The sequence below is a fragment of the Typha latifolia genome, chromosome 10 (genome assembly GCF_019914945.1).
Source record: "Typha latifolia isolate L0001 chromosome 10, TyphaL0001v2, whole genome shotgun sequence".
Classification (NCBI taxonomy): domain Eukaryota; kingdom Viridiplantae; phylum Streptophyta; class Magnoliopsida; order Poales; family Typhaceae; genus Typha; species Typha latifolia.
In genome coordinates, this window is record NC_133095.1 from 1771761 (window position 1) to 1798739 (window position 26979).

At 37.4% G+C, this 26979-nt stretch overlaps 3 protein-coding genes across 5 annotated transcripts; all 3 read right to left on the bottom strand.

Annotated features, from left to right (window-relative positions):
• Positions 1–4: 4 nt before the first annotated feature.
• Positions 5–2454, bottom strand: LOC140795935 (proteasome subunit beta type-2-B-like). Its single transcript, XM_073148760.1, has 3 exons — positions 2190–2454; positions 1970–2093; positions 5–482 (listed from the first exon to the last, which is right to left on the bottom strand). The coding sequence occupies exons 1-3, from the start codon at positions 2345–2347 to the stop codon at positions 150–152; spliced, it is 615 nt and encodes a 204-aa protein (XP_073004861.1). The 5' UTR covers positions 2348–2454; the 3' UTR covers positions 5–149.
• Positions 2455–3235: 781 nt separating this feature from the next.
• LOC140796439 (vicilin Cor a 11.0101-like) lies at positions 3236–5099 on the bottom strand. Its single transcript, XM_073149476.1, has 6 exons — positions 4667–5099; positions 4412–4587; positions 4253–4333; positions 3905–4159; positions 3520–3820; positions 3236–3384 (listed from the first exon to the last, which is right to left on the bottom strand). Exons 1-6 carry the CDS (start codon positions 5097–5099, stop codon positions 3236–3238), a joined length of 1395 nt encoding a protein of 464 aa, XP_073005577.1.
• A 1783-nt stretch (positions 5100–6882) lies between these two features.
• On the bottom strand, positions 6883–26979 carry LOC140796376 (uncharacterized). 3 transcript variants are annotated; one of them, XM_073149380.1, is made up of 31 exons: positions 26803–26979; positions 26574–26696; positions 25945–26102; positions 24528–24572; positions 24126–24204; positions 23970–24043; positions 23591–23697; positions 22265–22447; positions 21631–21834; positions 21310–21517; positions 21126–21200; positions 20695–21044; positions 20412–20604; positions 20040–20295; positions 19621–19957; positions 18370–18550; positions 18141–18281; positions 17765–18026; positions 17183–17635; positions 16190–16656; positions 14828–14964; positions 14466–14647; positions 13963–14364; positions 13723–13845; positions 13589–13654; positions 11170–12977; positions 10814–11093; positions 9538–9768; positions 7913–8458; positions 7625–7757; positions 6883–7401 (listed from the first exon to the last, which is right to left on the bottom strand). In XM_073149380.1, the coding sequence occupies exons 1-31, from the start codon at positions 26866–26868 to the stop codon at positions 7145–7147; spliced, it is 8127 nt and encodes a 2708-aa protein (XP_073005481.1). In that variant the 5' UTR covers positions 26869–26979; the 3' UTR covers positions 6883–7144. The 3 variants fall into 3 exon arrangements, with proteins under 3 accessions (XP_073005481.1, XP_073005480.1, XP_073005483.1); XM_073149379.1 differs by having other exon boundaries at positions 20040–20301; XM_073149382.1 differs by lacking the exons at positions 23591–23697; positions 23970–24043; positions 24126–24204; ... (2 more) ...; positions 26574–26696; positions 26803–26979 and having other exon boundaries at positions 20040–20301; positions 21631–21791; positions 22265–22330.

A 26979-nucleotide genomic window follows, 5' to 3' on the forward strand; every position in this document is an offset into this window, starting at 1 on the left:
TATATCTCAAGAAACCAAATATTTTTAGTCAATCAGCATGTTTCTTGCTTTCACACAGAGCAGAAAAGTGCTGCTTGTGGAATCAATAAATATCAAGACAAAATAAAGAGTATGTGTCTTTAGTTCCAATCATAGATCTGTTACAAAAATCAGGCTGTTGCAACTTTATCATTCTTAACGGATTCGCGCCAGGCATGCTGTCTGGCTCCATCCTTGTCAACAATCTTGATCACAAAGTTTGGTGGTGCGACCACCAGCCTGGTTCGGATCTCCGTTATGCATTTGTCAACCAAATCAATAGCTTCTTGCAGAGACATCCCACTGTGGTAATGTCTGTCCATCATTGACAAGCAGAAGTAGGAGCCGTAGCCGAATGCACCCTTCTCAATTTTGTGGAGAGTTGCAATGTAATCAATGTAGTATAGAGAAGGGCCTATATCCTTGTCGTAACCAGCCAGCAAAATGTTCACTGAGTACGGATTCTAGCAAAACAAAGCACAAAATTCGTAAAGACGGTCAAACAATGTAAAGATTGCAAAAGCGCAAGCATGAAAGCAATAACAGGCCATGTCCAACTATCAGAAAAGAAAAGAGTTCTGTGGAAAGAGAATTGACTTCAGTGGTGCTTAAATATGTGATTCATTCAACAGTTAAATTGATTCTAATCAAGTACAATGTTAGGAAAAGCTATATTTGAAACACAACTTGCCAAAAATCTGCATTCTGCAGCAGCTGAGTGAACTCTCTTCACCTATTATGACATTTTAACGAGTACTGTTTTCCCTTATCAAGGATATAAAACATTGTAGGAAAGACGTATCAAGCATGACATTGTAAAACATATTGTCCTGAACAAGAGTATCTTTGATGGACATAATTTCCCAAAAAATCTGCAATTATATTGTAGCTCAATGAGACCTTGCTGCGTCAATTACAAATTTTAAAAAGTATTGCTTCTCTTTATCTCTGATCTAAAAGGTTAAAACATGGAAGATAAGTTCCCGACACTATGCTAGCACAATATGACTGAAAATAAAGTAAAATGCATTCTCACACAAAATGGAAAAAGCGTCATCATCATGTTTTGATCCCTGCAATCAAACACTTATAGTTGTATGCACTTGGCACCATATTTTCAGCAATTTTATTTTCAAGCCCTTCGGAGTAGTAGATCAGCTCCGGCAGACAATCTCATAAGACCAGGTCCCGTGAACTTGAAGATTTACAGTATATATGTATAATGCATACAGACAGAAATAATTATAAACCACAAGCCTGAGCATTATTTCAGGTTAGAAGGAATAATAAATACAGAGTAGAAGGATTTATGTGCAAGCTAAATAGGAAATATTAGACAAGGGCATTTCATTTTGGAAATGAAGAATTTTCAGTACTTCAATGTAGTAAGAAGTCGTTAGCGAGTTCAAATGCAGCACTTATAAATAATCTTAAAGAGGGCAAGGTAGCAGTTTTGCTTCCAATAGTATTATATTAAGTTATTTATCATCTCAAAGCCTCATTATTCCCTCTAGTGTTAAGACTTTTAAAGAATTATGCTATAAATCTTTTATCTCATCTACACCCATAATTTCGTTCTTTTACATGTCTAAATTACTGTGTATATTCCCTAGTTCCCTTTCTTTTCACACCTGTAATTAGTAGTCTCCTTCAATTTGACTCATCTTGCGAAATCATCAAAAGAAGTATTTGAACATTCAGTATTACTATTCTTATCGGGAAAATAAGTAACTTTAAATAAGCATTCTATGTGTTTCCATAAGATACTCGTAATAAGCATTCTATGGTACTGTTTACCTACTACTACTAGTACGATACATCAAATTCTCCCAGATGCATTGTGAAACTATCAAATTGCGTTAACTGTAACAGACTCGAAAAGATCTAATTCCAAACCCTAACTCCCAAAACAAATCAAATGGAAATCAAAAAAGAAAAAGAAAAAACCAACCTTTCTAAGGGCAGTCGCGAGCTCTCCCCTAGTAAAGTTAGCGGCGGCGGCGGTGGTGAGGGGAATACCATTCCTAAACTGGTACAGATGCACGTTCTTCTGGATGTATTCCGTGAACTGCACCCTACGATCATACGGCCACGAGTTAACCAAATTGGCAATCGATCAAACTCTCGGATCGAGGAGCGGAAAAAAAAGGAGACAACGGGAAATAACGCACCGATCCCCTCCTTCGCCGGAGGCGCCGAGTAGCTTGTGTGAGTCGAGGAGCATGACCTTGTCTTCGTCGGACTTGTGGACAAGGATGCTGTGGACAGCCGAGGTGTCGGCCACGATCAAGGCGAAACCGTCGCCCACGAGCCCGAATACGCACTCCATTAATTCGATCGCGAGGTGTTCGACGAAATGGCGAGGAGAATATAGAGAGGAAGGCAATGCCCCCACCGGCGTTTAATTTCTTACGGAGACGAGGAGAGTAGACTTGAAGGACAAGTTTGGGAAACTGCAGGACTTGTGGAAATCTACGATTTTGCCATCATGTGAGCTGACATTTTTTTTTTTTTTATCACTCATGAGCCCGAAGGCTAGATATGGGCTGAACAAAGGGCCAACCCTCCCTAGATACAGAGGCACTTTAGGCCCCACCGAGCTTTTATCTATCTAGTCTAGGCTTCAAGCCATATGCGTCGTCGAACAATTGCTTCGAATCAAACGCCGCTAAGACCTGCTCCAAGCCGTTGCGTTGTCAAGCTGTTCTTCCAAGCTAACCGCACTGCCGAGCCATCAACCGAATCGAGCCAAGCCACCAAACTACCAACCACCAAATAATTTCTCCACAATATTGTTTGGGTTTGGAGTTGAACTCATGACCTCCTTGGTCATGAGCAAGATACCTACCAACTTTACTAGAGTTGGTTGGTATCATGTGAGCTGACATTGGGCCGGCCCATATTTGGCCCAAAGCAATATAGCGAACGGTAATTTTTGGATTTGCTACAGTACGTCATGCATGAAACCTGATCCTGCTCTCAAATTTGCTAAGATTTAGTTAAACTAATTACAAAAACTAACAATTAAGCACTTGATTCCATACATGCATATATAATTACATCCTTACAACTTCTCATATTCTACTCCATATTATTCCAAAAGCTCTAGTCTCTACATACTATAGACCTACCTACAAGTAGCTTAAAAGCCAAAGATCTACCTGCTCACTAATTAATACTTCATTATTGTTAAGCAAACTTAAACCCTAATAATTAATTAAGCCATGAAAGAACCCCTTCCCTCTGGTGCAGGGAAGAAGACAGACTCTGGCTGAGCATTGAGCACTTCATCCACCTCTTCTGCTGGCCAATCAAATGCAAGCTCCTTGGCCTCCCTCTCCATTTGATTCAATACATTATTTTTCCCTACAAAATATACAAACAATAGAAGTAAATGATCGAAATGGCATACAAAGAGAGAGAGAGCATTGTTAATTTTAAATGACAGTTAAAGTATTCTAAAAAGCTTCATAATATAAAGCTACATATATAGTTGAAGACCTGCAAGGAAGAACTTGTCATTGTTCTCAGCCCTGGTACCAAAGCACAAGACCAGAAGGTTCTCATTCTTGGATGCAACTGCAGCTACTGGGTGTGATGCAGGGATCACAAACACTGAGCCACGTCTAACTTGGGATCTCACAAGGTGATAACTTTGACCGTGCTCTTTATATTTTCTCTCATAGCTTTCTTCTAATTCCTTGGAGATATGAGGACAAGCCATCTCAAAGTACCCACTTCCTTGCACCACTAGGGCTATCTTGGTGGACCTCGAGTTGTAGTTTGGAGCCATCATTGATCCCTTAAGAGATTAAAGATTTATATAACTTAGAAATATAGAAAGGACTAGAAATAATTTTTTGGGAATTAAGGGCGGTGTAAGCACCTGGCTGATGTTGGCTATGGATATATCCACGTCAAGCTCACGAAGGAATTGGTAGTCATTGACGTTGGCTTCATAGAGTTGACCGTAGTTGTTTGCATGAGATGGTTGCTTGCTTAGTACATTGAATGGAGTTCTTGGTCCACCACCACCTTCTGTGGAAGACTTGCTTAATGCCGTAATTTGTTCTTCTGAGGCCCTAATGATCACTCCCTTCTCCTGCTTTCCGAATAGTCTCTTTAACCTATCCAGGGGAGTCTAAAAATATTCCAATTAAAGCAAGAAATGAGTAAAATATTGCAGATATTTAGATCATATATATAGAGACTAAAAAGTGAACTAAAATCCCACATTGAAGGCTGCTTGAAGGACTTCATTGCTAAAAGTGGTGTAGAATGTCTCTGGATTCTTACCACCTACTCCAAAGAACTCCTGAACAATTAACACACAAATTAAGAACTAGTATAAAAATTGAAGGAAAGAAGAAGAAGATCATTATATAAAATTAACCTCAAATCGCCCTGGTAAGGAGACAGGTTGGAGAAGCATTGCAATCCGAAGCTTCTCATTGCTATCTTTATTGATCAAATACACAATTACCCCAGATGGAATGGTCATTATATCTCCTTCTTTTATATCATAAGACTCCTTATTTCCCTCCCATAATAGCGTTATAGTTCCCTGTCCTGTAACAAGTTGAAGAACGTTACATATAGTACTGCAATGCATGACATTATATAAACACGCATTAGTTAGTGAAAATACCTCGAGTGACGTAGAAAACTTCGTCCACATCCCAATGGCTAGGCATTATAAATGTATTTGGCTCAGCCTTCAAGATGGCTAACCGATAGTTCTCGATCCCAGCCAAGAGCTTTGATCTCTTGGAGAACCTCTCGAGCACCTTGAAATGGCCATGCTGGGTTCTGGTCCAGTGCTCGTACCTCTCCTCGCCAAAGTAGTAGGGGTTGTGCTTCTCTTCTCCTTTCTTCTCTTTGTTCACATCCTTCTCACTTGCTTCTTGATGGTGGTTATTGTTGTTGTTGTTGTACCAGCTTAGGCAAGTCGTCTTGCACTGCTCCTTGATGTGGTCTTCTTGCAAGTTATGGCATATCTTGGAGCATCTCGTTTCGATATCCGAAGCTAAGGAAGGAATCAGGTAGGTGAGAGAGAGTATGATGAGGAGGAGTGATGCCATTTAGTTTCGTCTATGACGAGAGAGGTTGAGGAAGGGTTGTTATATATAGGGCGAAGGTAGAGAGAGAAAAGGTGGTGAGATATAGTTAATGCGAGATATTTACTATGCCAGGAGGGATGAATGAACGCATGCATGCATGCATGCGTGGAGCCAAGTGGAGTGGTGGGATCCGCGTGGCGATAAATGCATGCCACGTGGAATAAGGCGACAAACTAACCAAGTTGACCACCATATACAGCGAAGCATTAGACTCGGCATACATTGTTGACAGAACTAGCTATATATATACATTAATCTCATCCTCATTCCGACCAAGTCCATCTTCTATAGCAACACATCTCAACCCATGAGCTTTAGATCTCCTCGCCACGTCATATCTCACTTTGAGACGTGTGGAGGTGGCTCAACTGCCACATTTCCATGGAGTTCGCCATGGCATGAACTCTGATATAAAATATGACACGTGGTAAAATAGCACAAATTAAGAGCTTAAACAACGCCCAATATGTATTATATAACCAACCAATAACTTATATCTTAATAAGACTCTCCATCAGATCATGTATACCCCTTCCCTTCAAAGTTATTTGCTTCGATAGCAGTCTAATTTTATGTTTAAATGTGTATATGCCCGGCCAGAAAACTCAAGGTCAGGGGATTTGTGTATATACTAGTCTTGACGGTTGAAAGTTGAAATTTTACTAATTTAATATACAAAACTACACAATTAATACTAACAATATTTTTGTTTTTTTTGTAATTATGTTTAAACGGTAATCATGTAATTTGTAGAGTATACATGCAAAAAGAACCCTACATATTATTATTATTATTACAACTCATGACCTCAGAAACCAGCGCCAAAATCCGAAAGGCCATGCCCGCTCCTTGTCCTCATCCTTTGCTGTCGTCTCGCAGCTTCTTTATACTTCTCCTGGCATCGCTGCTCGCATAGCTTCTGCTACTGCTTGCCATGGCGGCCGAGCTTGCGCTGCCTCAATTCTTGCTCTGGGTCCTTGTTAAGATAATTTTATCCCACGTCGGCTCTCTCTTTCGCAGTCCAGCTCACACCGCCTTCGTCTACCCCGGTAGAAGTATGGCGATCTCTCGCACTTCTCTTCGATGCAGCGTTGCAGCTCGAGGTCGTCTCTGTGGTAGGAGATGGCTGCTTCGGTGGTGAAGAGGAGAAAGATAAGCATAAGACGAGAAGAATAAGGTCGTCTCTTTGGGGTTGGACGTACGCCATTGTTCATTTCTCGATCGAGAGAAGAAAGGAGAGGGAGTTGATTAAGGATAGATACGGTTTATGGAATGGATGACGATGACACGTGGAGGGGAGATAGGATGGGGTCTACGTGCAGATGTCAAACGTGACCAGTAGTTGAAAACGCCCTCATATACTAACACGTGTGAAGTCGCATGTTGCGCTAATTATATTTTCAATGAGATAACTTAGTTCACTTGTGGAGAGTAAAAAAATAAATATTCTAATATAAGTCTCGTTATAAATAATCATTCTTACTATTAACCATTTTTCTCTTCTCGCTTCTTCTTATCCCATATTTTATATTTACTAATTACTTTTTACCCTTAAAAATATTAATTATCATTTCAATCACTCTCTCTACTCTTCTTATCCTCTATTATAAAGACTAATTTAATTATTTATCAAATTATCACTTAAAATTTATATCACATCAAATTTATACTATACTAATTTACAAAATACATTATAATAACTTGAAATAATATGACCTCTTTTATGCAAGCATACGTATAAAACTTATTTCACAATTAAACACCTATAAATTAATAAATATAGAAAAATACAGTGATAAAAAGTACAATCACAGGGACAAAAAGAGAGGCCTCACTGTTTTGCCAAAAAATTATACATGTTTTACTATTACAAAATCGCCTCATCAGACTAAAACAACGGCGAGCCTTTTAATCAAAGAATAAGCTTTTAAGGTGGAGAGGAGTTTTGAGACTGTACACTTGCAATTCCACCAGGTTGCAACAATCATTGTGATGTTACAGACGTACTACCTCCTCCATTTCGTCATCTTCATTGACATTACTTTCCTTTTCTTGTGCTCACGATGCTTCGCGGATATGCGCAACTTCCTCTTAGCATAGCGCATAGGGTTGACGACCGCAAGAACCTTCTGCACTTGCTTTCTACTCTCCCTCCTGTGCTTGAGGTTCTTCCTGATCTGGTTGTAAACTTGCACGAAATTATCCACTCCTATTACATCCCTTATACTGTCACGGACCTCGTCAGCTAATTGCTTAATTTCATCTGAAGACGAGAGAAAAAAAAAAGAACAAAAAATTTAAATAATAATATAAATGTAGAACTAGATATTTAACTATGTTAATGAAAATGGAAGTCTGTTCATCTAAGTTGTGTGCCTGTCACACAAATAATCTGTCGAAGTTACACTACACTTTGGTGTATAGCAAATTTTAGTATGTCAAGTTTCAACAATAGATATTTAGCATTTCAGGAGTGATGAACTCACCACTAATGACCTTCCCAGCAAATCCTTCGCATACTTTATACAATGGAAGCAGCAAATGAACTGCATAGGCAAGGGACCCGCCAGAACCAATTTGTGACGAAATCAATCTGAAGCAACTAAAGATGATCTTCATCTGCAGGCATCACAGAAGATATCATTGTAGTGCTACATGTCAAACGTCTCAAGTATAGTCTCACCATTACAGAGAAAAAAAATATTATCATCATCAGATCCATATCTGGACAGCAGTTAGAAATAGAGAAATAGATGGTAAAATATGATGTTTACCTGGACATCTTCCATATCCATTGCAATTTTTCCCATCCTCTTAAGTAGAGGAGCAACTAGCAAGGATTGGAGGTCTTCACTGGTGTCGTAGTTAGGTTGATCCTTTTGGACCGAAGACACACTTCTGCTGGTCGTAGAGAGTAGGAACTTATTCTTTGCTTTTCTTGAACCAAGCAATTCAAAGCTCTCGATGTAGCAGCCTTGTTCAGCAGAACTAAGAGTAGACCAAAACTGATCCAACGCTGATATTTGTCTCTGTTTACAGAAAGAATGCAAGCCACAAACTGAAAATACAAGATTTTGAACAATGAGATTGTTTGCTGCATCATCACTGAGATCTCTTTTGAGCTGGTTCATGAAAGAAACAGCAATTACAAAAAGTCTACTCGGATCGACAAGTGAGAAAGAGTCAATCCTCAACTTCTCATTATCACTTCTTCTAGCTTCTGAAACCCCAGTAAAATATAAGGCCACAAGCCGGCTTGAGATATTTCGCAACCATATGTGTGGATGCCGCAATAACTTACAAATCAATACCCATACATCCTGGGGATATGAAGAGAAGATCAAATAAGTATGTGTATATGGATATAGCTAAATAGTCCTTTGAGAATTGGCATTTGGCAAGTTAAGTAACTATGCATCAAAACTGACGATCAGCACAGTTCATTGCGATCCTATACCGTCTAAAACACCCTTCAAGCAAACATGGAAATGCTCTACTTCAATATGATGAGCAGTTTCACAACAAAAATAGAACTCTCTCTTGTTTAGGCCTCTTACCTAATGACTTGGATTTTAACATCGGGAATTGTCAAATATGCAAACATTAAGAATGATGCAAACCTTCTATTCAGATATCTCATCAGATAATTCATGGAGTGAGCATTGCTTGTTCCTTAAGGACAACCAAGCTGTCATTATAAATATGCGAAAGAAGGACCAGACCAAGCTGGTCCTTATAAATATGTGAAAGAAGGGCCAGGTCTTTCTGGGAACAGAAAAAGGTATGAATTGTACAGGCAGGGCACAAACAGGGCACAAACACTATGAAGTCTCAGAAGATGCTACGAGCAACTAACTAGTGTAACTAAACCTCATACTTCTCAAATCCCTATCATAAGCATGCACAGACAGTCGCCAACTGCACATCCCTGCAACCAACATTATCACACTTAATTTTCTGACATCACCTCAGCAACCATTTCAAATCCATGCCCATATCCTCCACACCATGTGCGACCCATTCCTTCCACCCAATCTTGCCATATTTTCCATAAGCCTCCCACAATTCTAAGGCACAGCCCCCTATGATAGCCATCAAGCATATACCTTCAATTCTTCTACCTCATAACAAAATCTACCTCAGAAAATTACCTTTCCTGTCATTCAACTGTAATTGCGATATTTGAAAGCTTGAGCTGAACCTAATCAACTCTTACAGAAATACACCTACATTGTGTATGAAGCCAAGGCTGGCAGTGAAGTACTGACTATTTGAAAGTTGACAACTTTACATCATGCAGACCAGTCATAATGTACCATGATGCCATGCATTTGATTCGATGTTCAAAACATTAGACTCCAGTATATGGTTTATCAATACTAAAAGACATGATTCATACCTCAATGTTCCGCTTGAAATACTGCTCTGGGAAGTGAAACAATATCTTCTCCAGCATAACGAGTGAGTAATAAGCCTCCTTCCAAAATGGAGTTCCAGCTTCATTTGAAAAGTCTTCTACATTGCCAGCAGCAAGAGTAGAAGCTTCCAGAATACGTTTTGCAACTATTAATATATTATCCATATATTTAAGGAAGCCTTTTTTAAGAACTTCAACCAGTAATCCAAGGACCTGCTCACCATATGCAATAGCAGTTGCTATAAACATCACACAGTAAAATGAAAAGAAAAAAAAATTACAAATTAACATAAGGAAATATAGAACTCTCTACGACTTTGCACAGCTCTGACTATATTGCATAACTCAATGCATGTCTAGGCACAATGCATGATTATGGCATTACATCTCTAAATAAAAACCTTTATATACGACTTTCAGACTGATGCGCGTCTGACCAGCATTATATGCATACAAACTCAACGTAAATGAATGATACATGAGTATTCCAAGAAATTTGATCATGGTGAGTGGTCAAGACAAGCAGTATAGAAAATATTTGGCATACATGCAACAGATTGTACATTGTTATTGAACAAAATATTTGAACCACATATATCATAGCCAAAAAATGGTTCTAATTCTTGATCCAACAAAAGCTGCTATGGTACTCCGCCAGCTTCTCAATCCAAGGATATGGCCTTCATCTTTGAAAAAATCAAGGACAAAATTTTCATTACTTCCTGAAGAACAGAACTTAACTATGCACGAAGCACATTAAAAAATGAATAACTCCTAACCAACCACAAAAATTTAGAAGGGTTTGGGTTTGTGGGAGTATTAAAATTTAAATATGCATGATCCATCTAAAATAAATTCTATAATAATGAAAAAGGGTTAAGAAGCCAGCTTCTACTTCTCTATAGACCAAACCAGAGAATAAACAAATAATTCTCAAGTTGGCAATGATGTATATGGAAAACGTCTGAGGCAAAGGTTTGGTAGTAGTTGGCAAGGGGGGAGGAAACAAGTGCTTAACATGCATGAGATTAAAATTTACTAGTGGCAAGGGAGAATGTTGAAGAGCAGGATGTGCTCTGTTGTGATCATTGCTCAATGAGATTCGCAGACGTGCAAAAGAAAATATAAAAAAATGATTGTGAAAAACAGAAGGATGGCAACTTTTCCAAGTAACTGTACAAAACGAATTTAACCAAGTACATAAAACAATAGAAAGCTATAACAAAAATAAATTTTGAAAAGACATGGGATCACATACCTGAGCTGCAGCACTCCATAAATGTTGCTTGTCACCCATGTACCAAGAAAGACTATAGTCTATAATGGGATGCAATGAATGCTGACTTACTCGACCTATTAACACTTTTATTACAGAGGCAACCATAGAACAGACTTTATGTTCATGATCATTGGCTAAAGCAACGACAAGATGGAGGAAAAATGTTTGAGCCTGACTATCAACGACACTTTTAGGAAATTTGATCAGGATAGCATGGAGCATCTCAAGCACAGCTTCTCTTCCAGATGAATGTTCATAGCTGCAAATAAAAAAGGTTGGAAAACTTAGTTTATGAGAAAGCATTGGTACTTTCGGTGAGCATGTCAAGTACTTGCCTCAAATTTGTAAGTAAAAAATCTAGATGCTGCTGTAAGCGTTTGTCAGAAAGACGATAATCCAGAAGAAACTGCAGTAGAATTTGGCTGCACTTCTTGCGTATAGGTTCTGACTGACTTGTTACCATCAATTCTGCAACTCTCATCACAATATCATAGATCTCATGGACCACCAGCTTTCTGCTAACTATCGACTTCAAAAGGGACAAGGCAATAGGTGAAGGATTAGTTTGTAAATCAATAAAAATTGGGAAGTGAATAAGCATGTAAAGCTGATCATTTGAAAGTGAAATCCTGCAGCTTTGTAGTAAAAGTATTAGGAGTCTTAGGCAGGATTGCATCAAAAGACTATTTGTTTTTCCAGATTTCTGGGCAATGTCCAGAAGCAAAATCTTGATCTTATCGGCCTGGGTTTCTAGGGATGGCAATGGCAGCCCTATCAATGGACCAAGACATCTAAAAGCAGCTGAGAGGACATCTTCATACTTGGAATTCAGGCACCCTCCCAAAAGTTCTACAAACGGATCTAACAGTGATAACAACTGTTCATCCTTCTTATCCAACTTCATTTTCTTCAAGCGATTGAGCAATAAACCAAGTGAGAACTTCGTAATTACATGAGCATTTTGTGATCCACTCCCATTAGCATCCCAAAAGTTTCTTCGATTAACTTTCTGAACAGAATTCTGATTAGTTCCAATCATGGATGCCTCTTTGTTATTCAAACTAACTTTCACAGTTGTATCTTCAATGAGCCCGTAGACAAACACAAACAATTCTGAATGTTCTGCAGATGGGTTACATTCGATCCCTAAAGCTATATAATGTAACATCATTTCAATTTTTGTCTTCATCTTTGGTGTAAGATGTTTCTGAAGATGTGTATTGATGGGAGAAAGCAACTTTGGTGCATGTGTTCTGAAGGTAATGCTTTCAGCAACTAATTTCAAAGTGTCAAAAGACTTGTTTTTCCTAGTCTCTTTCATTTTGGAAGCAATTTTATCAACTTCTTTCTCCTCACCGACATCTCCAAGAATGTCACTCTCAATTACAGAGAGAAGCTCCTCCAAACAATAGTCAAGCTTACCAGTGGTGGCATGTGGAAGAGTCTTTGATAATATGAAATTAACAGTATAACCCAAGACATGTAACTCATAGCCTCTTTTCAGTATAGCTTGCAAAATTTTGACTATAAATTGCAAGTATTCCAGTCCCAGCTCCTTCAGGCACGCAGCCAAACAAGACCTGGCATCACCACGTATACTTTCCAGACGATTCTTCAAGAAGCTACAAACATGATGTACAACGGTTGAAAGCTGTGATTCCATAACTTCCACCGGTAATAATTTCAGCAATTTGAGGGCCACAAGACTAATGCTGACATTGACTTTCTCAGAATCCGATTCTGATGCCACCAACTTTTGAACCTGTGGAAGGACTACCTTTTGCAGGTATTGCTGTTTTTCAGATGGGACAATTTGTGAAGAAGAATTGCACAGAGATACATCATCAGAAACACAAGCATCATCTCCAACAGCTTTCACAGCATTGCTGGAATGCATGTCAAAGAAATGGAACACATCTAAGATGGCACATATCAGTCGCAACAAGATTTTTCGTTTGTCTGGCTTAATGGTCAGCTCACGGAAGGATCTCATTAAGATGGTACGATAGGACTCCCATTGCACCTGACTTGCTATAGAAGCAAGGGTCTCCACACATGCATTCCTTAGATGCTCTCCCTTCCCATCTTTCACATCAAACAACATATTAAAGAATAGTTGAACAAAGATTTTCATAGTCACATCCTGCAATATAGTGAAACAGTCAATTTCGGTATGACATGACGAGAAATGAAGGTTGAAAAAAAAACCACTGTATCTAGCAACAACAACAACAACAAGACATCAATGCAACTAGTTTGGGGTCAGTCATATGAGTCCAGCTCTATTTAGTGTAAGGTTCTATATTTAAATTAAGTGCTTCCATGTTCTTTCTCCCTACTTCCTCCAATGGCATCCCCTCCCTCTCAACATGCAATGTCCCTATTTTGCAAAGAACAAAAATAAAGCATTTATTTAACCAAACAGTTTATCCTGCTGCAGAATGCCAAAATATCCTCTCTTTTTTCATTGCATGGGGCATTATGTCACAGCCTGTGTGCAATTCATAGGGTAAGAAACACTTTCACAATCTTTACGCCAGATCTACAACCTCTAGCATACACTGAGGGATTACAATAAAGAGATCAATCACATCACAACAATGTATGATCTTAAAATAGTTCACTACTCGGTCAAAATCTTTTATTTATTAACAAATGTTAAGGAATCTTTCACAAGTTGTAGAAGAAGAAGAAGAAGAAGAAGAATATTTTAATATTCAGAAAATGTTTTCCTTGATAATCTTGACTATTTACCTCAGAGAGTTGACCAGAACTAATTGCATTTCTGAAGCGTGACAGTGCTCTTGTTCTTCTATGAATCTGCACCGTGAATGAGAATTACAAATGAAACCTCATTATGATTAATGAAAGTACTCAAGAAAACTTACCTGCAGATGAAGAATGTTATTGAAAAAATCCACTTCGGGATCCTCACTACAGAGAGATCTGAATGAAGTTAGAGAGGGATGTTGAAGGCTATAAACCATATTTCGTAGCAAAGCAATCCATTCCTGAAGAGTGAACCCACTAAATAATTAGATAACAGAATGCTGTAAGCTTATTCAAGCCTATTATTTAGTATTTTTGAAAAAAAGAACAAAAGCAAAAAGGGCAATAGTAATGCATACTTTTTGAATTGATATATCCTTCTTCATTGCTTCTCCCATGTTCTGTAAATAGGTTTTCTCTACTATTCGGTGAATGCAGGTTTTTGTCCAAGTGCCAATATTATCTTCTGCAGATTTTAAATCCGTACTGATTTTACTCGATCCATCATGTAACAGCATATCTGGGACAGATGAAACAAACTCCAAGAATGTTTGTAATGCCCTTGATGCACTTTGCCGAAAGATCAACTCTCCAGATGACATGTCATAGACACAATGAGATAATATTGCAACAGCATGCTCTTCTTTCATTTGAGAAAATAGGTCTCTATTTATTGCATCATATGCTTTAATTCTTGTGTCATAATCTACTTCACCAAGTTCTTGGGCAGAAACTGCATTCAGTTCTCGTAAAAGTCTAGCCTGTGACGAAGATCAGTAACTATTTTAAAAATATCAAAGAATCACTTAGAAGGATATGAGAAAAGTAACAGAAAATGACCCATATATATTATAATCAATACCAGTAAAACTAATGAAGGATCACGTGATGCGAGATTGTCAAGAATGTCACAAACGCACAACCGCAAATCAGATCCAGCAGTAACAAGCAGTGGTTGGATTGCACTCAGAATTTTCCCAGTTGCATCAAAATCTAAAATTGGGACTATTTCTTTAACAACAAGGAATCCTTCCAGCTGCTCATCTATAGATTTGAAACCAGAGGAAACAGGACACAAACATTAATCATGACTAATCACAATGCATAGATCACATAAATTAGACCTCCATGTAACATCAAACTTGCAATTTTTCAAATAGCAACACTTCATGACAAATCTTATTCATCCAACTTAGCATAAAGATGGAAGCAAATAGGAAATACCAGAATTCACATCTTTCTTCCTGAAAAATGGAAGCAATATATCTACAAAACATGCTGCTGCCTTGGGGTCCTTGATGTACTTCACCAACAGTTTAAATATTCTCAGTTCTCTTTGCCCAGGCCAAATGGTAAATTTCCTGTCAACACCACCAACTATATGTAAATGAACTGAAAATGTTGAAGGCAACATTGAAGCAGAAGCAGAATTTTGTAATGATAATCTTAGCAGAAGATGTCATTTTGAAGCCATATATTCATGCCACTGCACATAATAAAGGGTATTTCATCCATCTCAACTCTTTTCCTCATAAACACTTGAAACTTTTCATATTAGTACTTATTCACTAATATGAAAAGTTAGTATCAAAACTTAAATTCTTGTTAGTATGGTTTTCAAACATAAGATGCTCAATTAGATTTTTCTCAAGGTTGAAATCCAATTCATCCAAGAATTGACAGCATTTTCACATTTCACATGTGCCACCAAAGTAGTAAAAAGTAGATAGACAACTGTTACCCAAGGTAATAGAGCTTTCTAAGTGTATGATAACAGACTTATTCACTTAAGTACCAAGCAAAAGAGAACATGGACTAGGTAATACTTCAAACTCGATGAGTGAGCTTTATCTCCATAACATTAACTTAGAAAACTTGAGTGACCATAAAACTGAAAATTCACCAATGTGCACTCAAAAGTTATGTGTAGTACATAGGGGTGAAAACTGGTCGGATTAACTCCGACCCGACCCGCTATCCGACCCAATTCAGATCGGATTCGGATAAAAAATTTCTATCCGATTCGGATACGGATTCGGATACGGGTCGGATATATTTTTTGGATTCGGATTCGGATATCAGATATCGGATATCCATTTACCCGCATATTTTTTTAAATGATTTACAGTTTTTAATTTGCTTATTTAAATAGTAAATATTAATATTGTTACTAATAATACGTTATATATTATTTATAGAGATTAATTTCTATAATTTTATAAATTTGACATACAAAAAAATTATTTGTTGTAAAACTCTTAATAATTTTGTGTTAATTATATCTAAATAAAATATTATAATTATTTTAAATTCAATCAATATCCGTTTAAAATCCGATCCTCTATCCGAAAATTATCCGTATCCGTTTAGTTAAGATATGGTTTTAAATTTTGTTATCCGTCCAATATCTATATCCGAACTAAAAATATGGATCCGGATATGGGTTGAGCACTATCCGATCCGTATCCGATCCGTTTTCACCCCTAGTAGTACACCACTACAAACAATATAATATGGTATTACATTGGGGAAGAACTGCACCACGAAAAAAAAGATACTCTAAACAATCTAAATAAAAGCATTTACCTGTGAAACTCTTTGCGGGACTGAAAAAGATCGTGGAAACTCTGAATAAGAACCTCCATATGAGGCTCTAAAACTCTTTTTAGCAAGTCATTTCCTTGATGGTCCACATCATTATCTAACTTCAACAAATTCTCAATGAAAGTGAGCACACAAGATATGATAGCATCAGATGCAGTCTTCACAGTCAAAATTGAGAAAATCGTGGGGATAAGGTTAGTCTGCCTCCCCAAAAGTGAAACTAATACTGGGTTCTGGCTCATTGCAACGAAGCATAAAAAAAGTGAACTTGGCTTTTCACTACTGGAACCCTCCTGCTTAAAGCTGTCAATTAGAGGCTTGACAGACGTGAAAAAGATGCCCCAGAAGTTCGAGCTGAAGTCATGACCCTCATACTTACATAGTGCAAAATAAATAATTTTCAGGCATAGGGACCGCAAGTCCTTGAACTGATTAATCGAGATATTCATCTGCACAACAGGAAGTTTCAATTCATACTTGAGGGATAGATGCTCATAAGTGCAGTTCAGAAGTAAAGAGATGTCACACAAACTTGCTAAAGAAATGGAGCAGTAAAACCAGTGATATTGTGCAAACTATCTAAAAATGCATGGAACATATTATATCTATAACCAAGAAAAAAATTAGGCCTGCAACAGATATGTTAAAAAATTATATAAGAACAAAGTCCAGAAGCTGAAAGATCGGGATACAGATTAGAAAAGCACATTGCATCTCAATTAGTTGAGTGGGAGACAAGCTAACAAACATAAAATATCAAGGACATACTTGCTTACAAGAGATTTTAATTTTCTAAAGTTTGTTACATTTGTCAATTGTTCAGACTTAAGAAATATTGCATTCTCTAATGGACCATTAGAGCCAGGAAGCCTATTAATTACTTAAGGCACATCCATGACTATACTGATCAGTAATAATATTTCCGTTATTAAGATGAACAAGCACATCAGGTTCAAGTAAGAAAAAAAGACATACCGCTATAGAATCTGGTGCCATGATATCTTTCTGATTGCCCTTCAATATTGCAGAAGAATTATCTCCAGCAGGATGAGTATTTTCACAATTTTCACCCGCAAGGTTGCACATGCATCTTTCCAGCATTCGAACAACAATCATCAACAGAGGGTTAAGAAATGGCTCGATGTGGATCACATCAAAAGTTTCTAGGATATCTTCAAGTACATGGAGAAATCCGTTTGAGTTTTTCAATGGAAGATTATCTACAGTAATTGACAACGAAAGTTTCACAAGAACAGGCTCATCTGTGAAGTTTCCAGATAGGTTGTTAGACTGGGAATCAAAAACTTCAAATACAAGGGACCCAGGAAGTAATGGCTTCAGCAGTAAACAGAAAAAGAGGTGGAGCTCATTGACATCAAACTGCAGAAAGAAACGAAGAATCGCCTTTCGATGGCTGACACCTGTGTGCTGAAAGAAATCGAAACATTTAAAAAAAAAAGATAGTTGTCTAATGAATAGGTTAAGAAACTACATTTGTATCAATTATGCATAGCAAATAACTCATCCGGCAAAGTGACAAAGATCCAAGTATCCAACCTTACGAGATCCAAGTGTTTTCAGCTTCCTAACTTTTGGTGTTAGCAATCGGACAATTAAAGGAACTAGATGGCCTCTATGTTCCTCCTGAATGGACTGGTGCTCTTGTGAGAAGGACCATGTGGTAAGTTCTTCCCGTAGGTTCTTTGAAACAACCAGATTCCTAAGATGCTGGTCATATGGGATCAAAAATCCATCTTTCCAGTTCAATAGGCAGTCCAGAACTTTCAGTTGTATTTCAGGATCGACTTCATCAAGAAGCCTACAAAGAAAAACTTAATAAGCTACAATTTTCTGAAGTCCAACAAATATTTATAAGTATTTGCAAGCTTCAGAATCTATCAAAACTTCTAAACATTCAATTGGATTGACAAACCTTTTAACTAGAACTTCCTTAAGAACTCTGCTTTGATATAAAGATCGAGCATCGTGCATTAGTTTCAACAAGTTCAACCATTCTTTGAGAATCATCCTCCAATCCTTTCCTTTACACTTATGGGTAGTATACAACCCAACACTATGAAATCATCAGCAAAGACATTTATTAAGATCAACCATTGAAATAGGAAGTTCTTCAATCCGGAGGAAAAGAACAAACAAGGTACCTTACACACTTGTCATCATTGTAACCCATAAAATTTAAGAACAGTGGTATAAGCTGTCGAGAGCGAGATTCTGCAATGTGAGATATCTTTTGAAGTGCTTGAAGCAGCAGAACAGTCACCGTCATGCACGGTGTGCAATCAAAATCAGGAGCAACATATAAGTTGAAGCAATCAACAAGAGCTGAGGAAGAAAAAAAAAATGAGAACTATTTACTGCAAACATCAAATTGATTAAAAAAGAAATTGATGTCTGTATCCATTTTATCATCCTCTTACAAGACCGCAGAAAACTAAAAGATGATTTTCAGATTTCTTATCTAACTAAAACTTATGTCAAACATTTAAAAACAAAAACAAGTAAATGCATCTTGTACATGAGCAGCTTTCATCAATATGCCACTTCAAGGCAAGCAGGCTAAACTCGTAAAAAATGCACATGCATACACGCATAATGCACAATCCACCCACCATGCATGCACAACTTGCACACAAGGAGAAAGGAAAGCATGTCTTGATGCATCACTCTCACAAAATGACAATAAACAAGTCACGAAGAGAGAAGAAGCAAGAAATAGTTTGCAATTTCCCTTCGTCTGCCTTATTAGGCTGCATCTGAGCATAACTCTATCACATCCTCGTTTCGAGTGACAGGGACGGAAAGACCATAAATCCTGGAGAGCTCAATGAGGAAGGGATAATCAAGAGGAAATAAACAATGGAACTAGCAAGGTGACATTGATGCATGTATCTAAAATAGCATGGTTACTGGTTGAAGGAAGAAACAAAACCACAGATAAGATAGCTGGAAATTGCAACCTGCAAACTGAAACAGCAAGCAGCAGCGGTACAAGTTATCTCCAAAACCTAGATGAATCATGAATACATTCATGCATGAAATGCAAACTAAAGTCACATGGATGCACATAAACGACATTGTCATACATATAAAAGTAAAAATAAATTAAAGATAAATATACAACGGGAACATAAAACACCTCAAAAGTCAAAACATGTGAGGGTAAATGTTGTTACTGGCACACTCAAGAATATAAGATAAAAAATTAAATACCGATGGCCATGAGAAGCTTCTATTTAGTTGGCTAGCATGAAGAGGATCTTTTTGCAAATAACTATTCATGCCATGCAGGAATAAAATCTAAAAATACCACAAAAAAAAACAAGAGTATAACATGTCTATTCACTAGAGGTCACAGGTACAAATCTAACTAGTAGAGTTTAATATGGTCATACTAAGTGGTTGAGGGCTTCCACTATTGAGAGTCAGCAACTGATCTCCAAAGGATAAAGATTTTGCCTGATGAGTTCCAAGATACGAGACAAACATATCCCACACAAGATCCTTGTAATTGCTGATCAGAATAGCCAAACATTCCAGTGCAGGCTGCCACAGATAGCTAAATCGATTGTATAATATGCCAAGAATCCCATTCAACAGAAGAGGTATGTAGTCATCATTGATTTTTCCGGAAGAAAGACTCATCTGTATCCTCGAAATTAAGATAATAATCTTCCGACCGGTCGCGATTGAAAGAGGACTTGTCTCAACAGAGAGAAGAAGCTCAATGACCTGATTATCAGACGCTAGTTAAATAAAGTAATCAATTATCTGAACCAATTAAGCACAAAATGTTTAGAAAGAAAGTACATACATTAGTGCATTTAATATCTTCATTCCCTGATACAGACTCATCTATTTTTAATCTCTTATTTGGGCGCTCGTCACATGCACGTAGCTGTTGATCTAATAATGAATAATAAGATAAAATTCTCAATGTTGATACGCGAACTGCCTTATTTGAGATGCTTAAGTTATTGGCAAAAGTGCAGAACACATTTGCAGCACTCTCAGCATCGAAATCATGTACCCTTCTCTGAGAAGAATATGCTTCATCAGGGCACCTCCCACTGTATCTAGAAAAAGATGCAAATTCTTACTTCCAATATAACATTATTTATCAAAAATGAAGTATTTAAAATGAAAATAAAGAAAAAAAAACTGTCAGAAACACAGTTAACCGTACCCAAGCACAGTCTCCAGGAATTCAGCAACAGCAGATAGAACTTGAGGAGATGTCTTGTGTCTCTTAGCAAGACTCAAGAAGAGACCGATTTCTGAATTTCCAGAATTGCGGACCAGTAAAAATTTACTGTAAGATGCTAATGCAGCACCAAGTAAACCATGCCAAGTGGATTTTGAAAGACCTCCCACACAATCTATAAAACAACCACAACCAGTAATTTACTGTCAATAGTGCTATTTCCACAATGAAGTATAAAACATCAAATAAGGACAGGTGCATCTACCAGCCTCAGCATCAATAAATTGATCGATCTTGGCAATTAGAACTTTAACTGATGACAAGTTATCTTCCAAATTTGGAAAATGAGGATAGCAGTTAAGTACTCCCCACAGTATTGCAGGTTCCAATTCACTAAACAACTTGTCTGATCGTCTGCTGCTTGCTGCTGTGTCATCCAATAACTTGACCCAAAGACAGAGTTTCATGTTACAATAATCAAAAAGTTTCTTCACCTTATCTTCTGACTCTCTGCTTACTCCATCAAAAGTAAACAGCTTATTTTGTTTGTCGAACAACTTCAACAGAATAAAAAGAGCTTCCTCAGGTGAATCTTCAATATAATCAGCAATGACACTGCAAAAGTCAAAATTGCAACATTAATATCTATGAAAATGTGACGGCCTCAAAAGAATCAGCAAGACTTCTATCAGTCACCTTATTATACGGCTACCAAAAATATGGGCAACTTGAGGATCTTTTACAAGAAGTTCCTTGATGAATGGGAGCAGGCTGAAAAGATGCATGACATCCCAGCCAAAATATAAGTAACATGAGAAAGAATCACTTAAAATTACAAAAGAGTACAGGATATGTTCCATCGTCAATCTATAGGAATTACCTTGGGCTTCTCAATCGGAACACAGGAGTGTATAACTGAGATACTTGCACCAAATCACTGGTAAAAAGAGGGACATCCAGAAGGCAAAGCAACAACTGCAAAATCCTATTAAGAATTTCAGAAGACTGATTTTCCAACTCCATACCATTGGCTGGCATGATATATCTATCTACAAGTAGTTGAACAAGCTCGACTATTGTCACAACATCTGCAACATGCATAAAAGGAGGGTTTGAAAGCAAAGCAAAATTAGAAAAGCAAGGACAAAATAACACAAGGGGAAGAAACATCAAACAAATAGGTTAATGTTGACAAGCTTACCAAAAGTTTTTCTTTGATTGCTTTTATTGATAGCATCGATAAGAAGAACTAGCATGTGATTTAAATGTTCCACACACCCATCACTAATGCTCTTCTTTGTTTCCTCAGACAAGCAAGTATACATCACTTTCAATTCCTTTTGGTCCACCTCACTGCAGAGTCTATCAAAAATTCCACTTATAACCTCAAGAACAGCAACAGAGCCTGCAAAAGATCAAAAACTAACTAAACCATTTCAAAAAAAAAAAGTAAGAAAGGGCCTAGCAGTCTGCCATTTTCCAGAGAAAAAGGATGTTTCCCATGATCTCGAAACTATTCTTTGTAAATTTTGCAACAAATAAGCAGTTTTACTTCGGATAAAACATCGTCACCCTTCTTTTAGTGTTCTTGCTGACTAAACACGATTATATTATAACAAATTAGCAACCACTCTGTTTCTTGCTTGTTATCATTTTAGATGATTGTGCTGCTCCACTCATTCATTAGATAAACAATACCAATGCGGCTCCTAGAAGATCGCCCACATGTTCACATAAGAAGATGAAGAACATGCACTTAAAACTTCAACTAGACAGTTGAAAAATGGAAACAAATATCCACCAAATATACAATACTTCAGAAAAGATAAACTTACCTTCAGGATATTTATCATTAATCCTAAGAATGGACTTGTCCATCAAAAACCTCAACACTTTGTCAGCTCTTGAATGCAGCCTTGAGGAAGTCCCTCTAATAACATGCCACAGCAAAGCTGTAACTCCAGCTTTTCTTGTTGATGATGAAATTTTAGCAACCTCAAAGATAACCTTTCTTAAACCTGCAGCATCAGCATCCAATATAGTCAATCCCAATTTTATGACACTATAATAGATTAGAGCTCCAGTATTTAAAAGAGAAAAGCACAAACACAATCAGGAAGTAAAGTTGTAAAAAAGATACCACACATGATTGTTGCCTAGGGGCAGCTAAGAAATGAGACCTACAATCTCAAAAGAGAAGAATTTGGGATGGGGATACAATCAAAGTTAATACTCAGTACTTAATCAAACTTCATCAAATTGAATTGGTAATCAAACATACAATCCTGTTGCAGATCATGGAATACATAATACATACTATACCACCATTCCTCCGAGAAGGGAAAAAAGAGAAGGAAGAATTCCACCTTCATCTTAGTCTTATCGCAGCAAAAAAAAAAAATCCTTTCGAGATAATTGCAAACTGACTTGCCACTTAGTAGGTATATAGACAAAAAGAAACATCTTTCATAACCATCAGCGTAAGTCCTTACTATATGTGGCTAAAATGCCTTGCTTATTGCGTCACTTTCCCCACCTCACCAAGTAACAATTGCAAAGGTATCTTCAGGATCCACTGATGATATTCGTTACAAATGAACCGTAGTTGTGCTTTGGCAAATGTAGGAGTAGATTTGCGAAAATTTCATAAAGAAAAAAAATTGCAGTAAGACTAAACATTAGGTGGTGATGTGCAAAAGAAATTCGAAAAGTAGAAGGTTCATAAAATAAAGGAAGAATACATAGTTAAAGAATTTTGAATTTTCTACTTCACAAGTGGCAAGCATGATCAATACATTATGTAATTAATTTTCATTCATTCCATATAGACTCCGCTCTGTTCAGTTAAAATAAGGCCATAATCCAACACTAACCCATCATATAACCATTTATAGATAGTATAAAGAACAAAAAAAAAAACTTGCGACGGATAATGCTTGTCAAATTACGCTTGTTTCGGTAAGAAGAGCATCCAAGCATGAAGAAAAGACCTTGTAGCTTAACAGCATATGCAATGACATCACATAAATAATATCACTAATTATCCCATGCATCAAGCAAAACTCAAAATAACTATTTACCTATTAGACATATTTTCCAAAATCCAAATCACACATCAAAAAAGATGATATGTTCTCAATGAAGCAACAGAAGGAAAATACCTCTCATAAGTTGCTCGATAGGTGCATTCCTCAGCAAAAAAGAAACAGCCTCGGCCATGAATTCTCGAACATAATCCTTGGAGAAAAATCTTAATTGGAGTGTAATCCTTCAATAATGAAGTAAAATAGAAGAAAAAAGATTACAACATTAGCTGAAACATAATCCTTAAATGAGCAAAAAAAAGTTCCATGAGGACAAAGTGCACATGCAGAAACGGTAAGTTCATGAGAACTAAGAGCATACATAGGAAAAGGTGCACCAATACTGAAAAAGCACAGCACATGCAAAGAATTACAACCTTACATTTGTAACTTTAATTTCACCAGCAGACTAAAATTAAATTTACAGTCCACAACAATAAGATAAATTCATACTCACTTCAAAATGTGAACAAGATCCTTAACAAGATACTTCTGCAAGTGCATCAAGATATACGACCAAGAAGTGAAGACCTGGAATTTAAGAACCATATGGAACTTAGACATGCCTGATAATTCAAGCAATTAGAATTTCTATAAGCTTCATATCAAATACCTGCTCGAGGATTTCAGGATCACGATCGCCACCATCTTTCAGAAGATCTACTGTACAGCTGGTAAGATTCTGCAAGAAACTGCACACCAAGAAAACTAGTGAAAAGTGCAGCCAACCAAAAAGGAATAGTCAGCAAGTCTTCTAAGTGTTCACAGATTATGAATATTCATTAACCATATATCAGATGATAAGATAATTCTGCAAAGGTCATCGCCAACAGTTGAGTATAGCACACAAAAATGGGCCGCGTAACAAAGAAAAATAAAGAAGCATATGCACCTGATGTATGATTAAAATATACACAAACCAAAATGGCAAGAAAAAAAATGCAATCATGCAATTACATGGCTGACAACCATTAAAGTATAGCAACAAATATGAACATAGGAGAGGAACACTTACGGCATAAAATCCTCTAGGATATCTCTAGAGAGAGCAGCAACTAACCTGTTGAGGCACAACAAACAGCTTTAAAGATTGGACTGCCCTAGAACAGCAGACAAAAATAAACATCCAAGCATGTAATCAAGGAAGAGGTACAAAGACAAAGCTATTAACTTGGCAAAATCCTAATAAGGTAAATACTCATTTCTTTCTTCCTTTCTTTTAGACATGAAATTAACACCACAACATGAAGGGCTTGCATAGCATTTGTAAGTGTGTCAAAAACATCTATAAAGCACAAGATTTCAAAAATTACCTCTGCATTTAAAGCTTAACCAAAACTAGAATGTTTCATCAAAAGTGAAAATTTGCTAGGATGACCAAATTCCAATCAAAGTTGGCTATTTTTAACTGTCAAGGAAACTGCATTATCTTGGCAAATTTCTGTGAAATTAGTTTAACTGCACTATGCTGCCCAATATTTTAAGATGCTTCCTACAAAGTTCAATTCCCCAACTCCTATCTTTTTTGTATGTGAGTGTGATTCACCATGTACCCTAGAAATGAAAAGGAGATATTCTCATGTATTTCCAAAAAGTGATGCTTGTTTGTTTTGTTACACATCCATCCTTATGTTTATGTTCCATGTGACTAGTTCAATAATACACTTCAAATTGGTGCGCCAAATTCAATTCGATGCTTGCAATAGAAGCTGGACCTGTGCATCAAAGGCAGACAATCCTGAAGAATTACCTTATTGCACCAAGATGAATTTGTTGCTGCCTGCTAACATCCTCAATGGTGTTCATAAGCCTCTGTGGTCTACTGACTCCACAATGGACGACATACTTTCTTTTATCCAAACAATACCAAAACTATAAAGTCAATCATGTAAATGCCAACAAATATACTGCTTGGCTTGCCTATATGGGTTGGATTTTTGGATATGGACAACGGAGCTTTTTTATAACCGTGGTGATTAAGTAATGCCATCTTTTCCTATTTTGAGAAAAAGAACTTCCAATCTAACTATTTTACCTGTACTTTTGTAAAACATGAAAGAACTACAGCCTCATAATACTCCAGAGCGCTAATCTCAAGGAGCACTTCCTACCACCATAATCAAAAGTTTCATTTCTCTCCATTTGACATCTTGACCACTTCATATATCATACTTTCAAGTTTCAATTACCTCCTGTCTTACTATTTAGACACACAAGCATAGACAATTGAATCATGTACCAAGTTGTTTAGCAACTCACCCATTTGATGTACACAAATATCACAGTAAAGAAGAAAAGAATATAGGGGGCGTGTCCTTAATTTCAACCTAGGAGCTACAAGATCTTACATGACCTGAGAAGTATGAGTGACATGAAGATATCAAAGAAGAGGCACCAACTCTCAGAAGCAGAAGCAAGGATAAATCACTTACATCAGTATAGGTTCAAGAGACAATCTTGCTTTCACGTTCAATCTCTTAATAAGCTCTGAGAAAATCTTCTCTCTGTGCAGAATAACCTGTGGCAAAGTCTGAACTAGCGGCATCATCTCATCATAAAACGAGATAAAGTCCTCAGCAGTATTTAATTCCTGAATTGATTCAAGATGAACACACAAGCATCAGCATCCTGAGCAAAACAAATCACTCTATACAATCCAGATCGAACTCAGGCATCAGAAACAAAATTCCACATAGAAGTTGAGAAATTAGCAAAAGAAATCAAATTTTAGTTCCTAAACCGAACAAAAATGACCCACAAATGGACTCCTCCCAACGAAAACCTACCACCTCTAATCAATCAAAACACACAATTCAAGTGGACTCCAAAGATAGATAACCAATTTACATATCAATAGTGAGAAACTTGTAATGTCAATGAACCAGTATTTCCTAAATCTAAGCAAGACCGCAACCAGATGGCATCCCAACCAAAAGCCACCACTCTAATCAACCAAAACTTACAATTCAAGCGGACGCCGGACGTCAGAAGCCAAAATTCACATCAAAAGATGAAAATTTTAAACAAAGAACTAGGAACTGCGAAGAGAGAACACTCTTACTCGCCATTGCACGAGGCTCTCCAGAAAGAAAGAGGTGCCCCTGGAAGGCTCGGCTTTAACCGGATCCAAGCTTCGGAAGACATCAATGTTGATCTCCTCTACGCGCTGGGAGAAGCTTTTGAACTATAATTCATAAGAAAAACACAAGAAAGAAGAGATTAGAGGCGGCAGCTGCATCGATTGCGACGAGAAGAACAGGAGGGGAAATAGGTTTTTTCAATAAGCGTACGACGAAGCGCTTCCTTCCGGATGAGGTGTTGAGGCACTTGACCGCCATGGATTGCGAGGTCGCCATGGGCGAACGAGAGGAGCGCCTGCCAAGAGAAAACCTTGGCGAGGAGAGAGAATAGAAGGGAAGAGAGAGAAAAGGGTTTCGAGGGTTTAAGGGTTTTGAGGCGGTCGGTCG

What these genes read in the sequence shown, in the direction of transcription:
- LOC140795935 (XM_073148760.1), bottom strand. Translation starts at nt 2,347, where the DNA reads ATGGAGTGCGTATTCGGGCTCGTGGGCGACGGTTTCGCCTTGATCGTG. An exon ending in TCCGGCGAAGGAGGGGATCG is followed by an intron (nt 2,094 to 2,189) that starts GTGCGTTATTTC and finishes GTATGATCGTAG; the next exon opens with GGTGCAGTTCACGGAATACA. An exon ending in TCGCGACTGCCCTTAGAAAG is followed by an intron (nt 483 to 1,969) that starts GTTGGTTTTTTC and finishes TTGTTTTGCTAG; the next exon opens with AATCCGTACTCAGTGAACAT.
- LOC140796439 (XM_073149476.1), bottom strand. Translation starts at nt 5,099, where the DNA reads ATGGCATCACTCCTCCTCATCATACTCTCTCTCACCTACCTGATTCCT. An exon ending in CCTTACCAGGGCGATTTGAG is followed by an intron (nt 4,334 to 4,411) that starts GTTAATTTTATA and finishes TTAATTGTTCAG; the next exon opens with GAGTTCTTTGGAGTAGGTGG. An exon ending in TCCTTCAAGCAGCCTTCAAT is followed by an intron (nt 4,160 to 4,252) that starts GTGGGATTTTAG and finishes GAATATTTTTAG; the next exon opens with ACTCCCCTGGATAGGTTAAA.
- LOC140796376 (XM_073149379.1), bottom strand. Translation starts at nt 26,868, where the DNA reads ATGGCGACCTCGCAATCCATGGCGGTCAAGTGCCTCAACACCTCATCC. An exon ending in TAATGATAAATATCCTGAAG is followed by an intron (nt 21,835 to 22,264) that starts GTAAGTTTATCT and finishes GATCTTTTGCAG; the next exon opens with GCTCTGTTGCTGTTCTTGAG. An exon ending in TGGATATGGAAGATGTCCAG is followed by an intron (nt 7,758 to 7,912) that starts GTAAACATCATA and finishes TGATGCCTGCAG; the next exon opens with ATGAAGATCATCTTTAGTTG.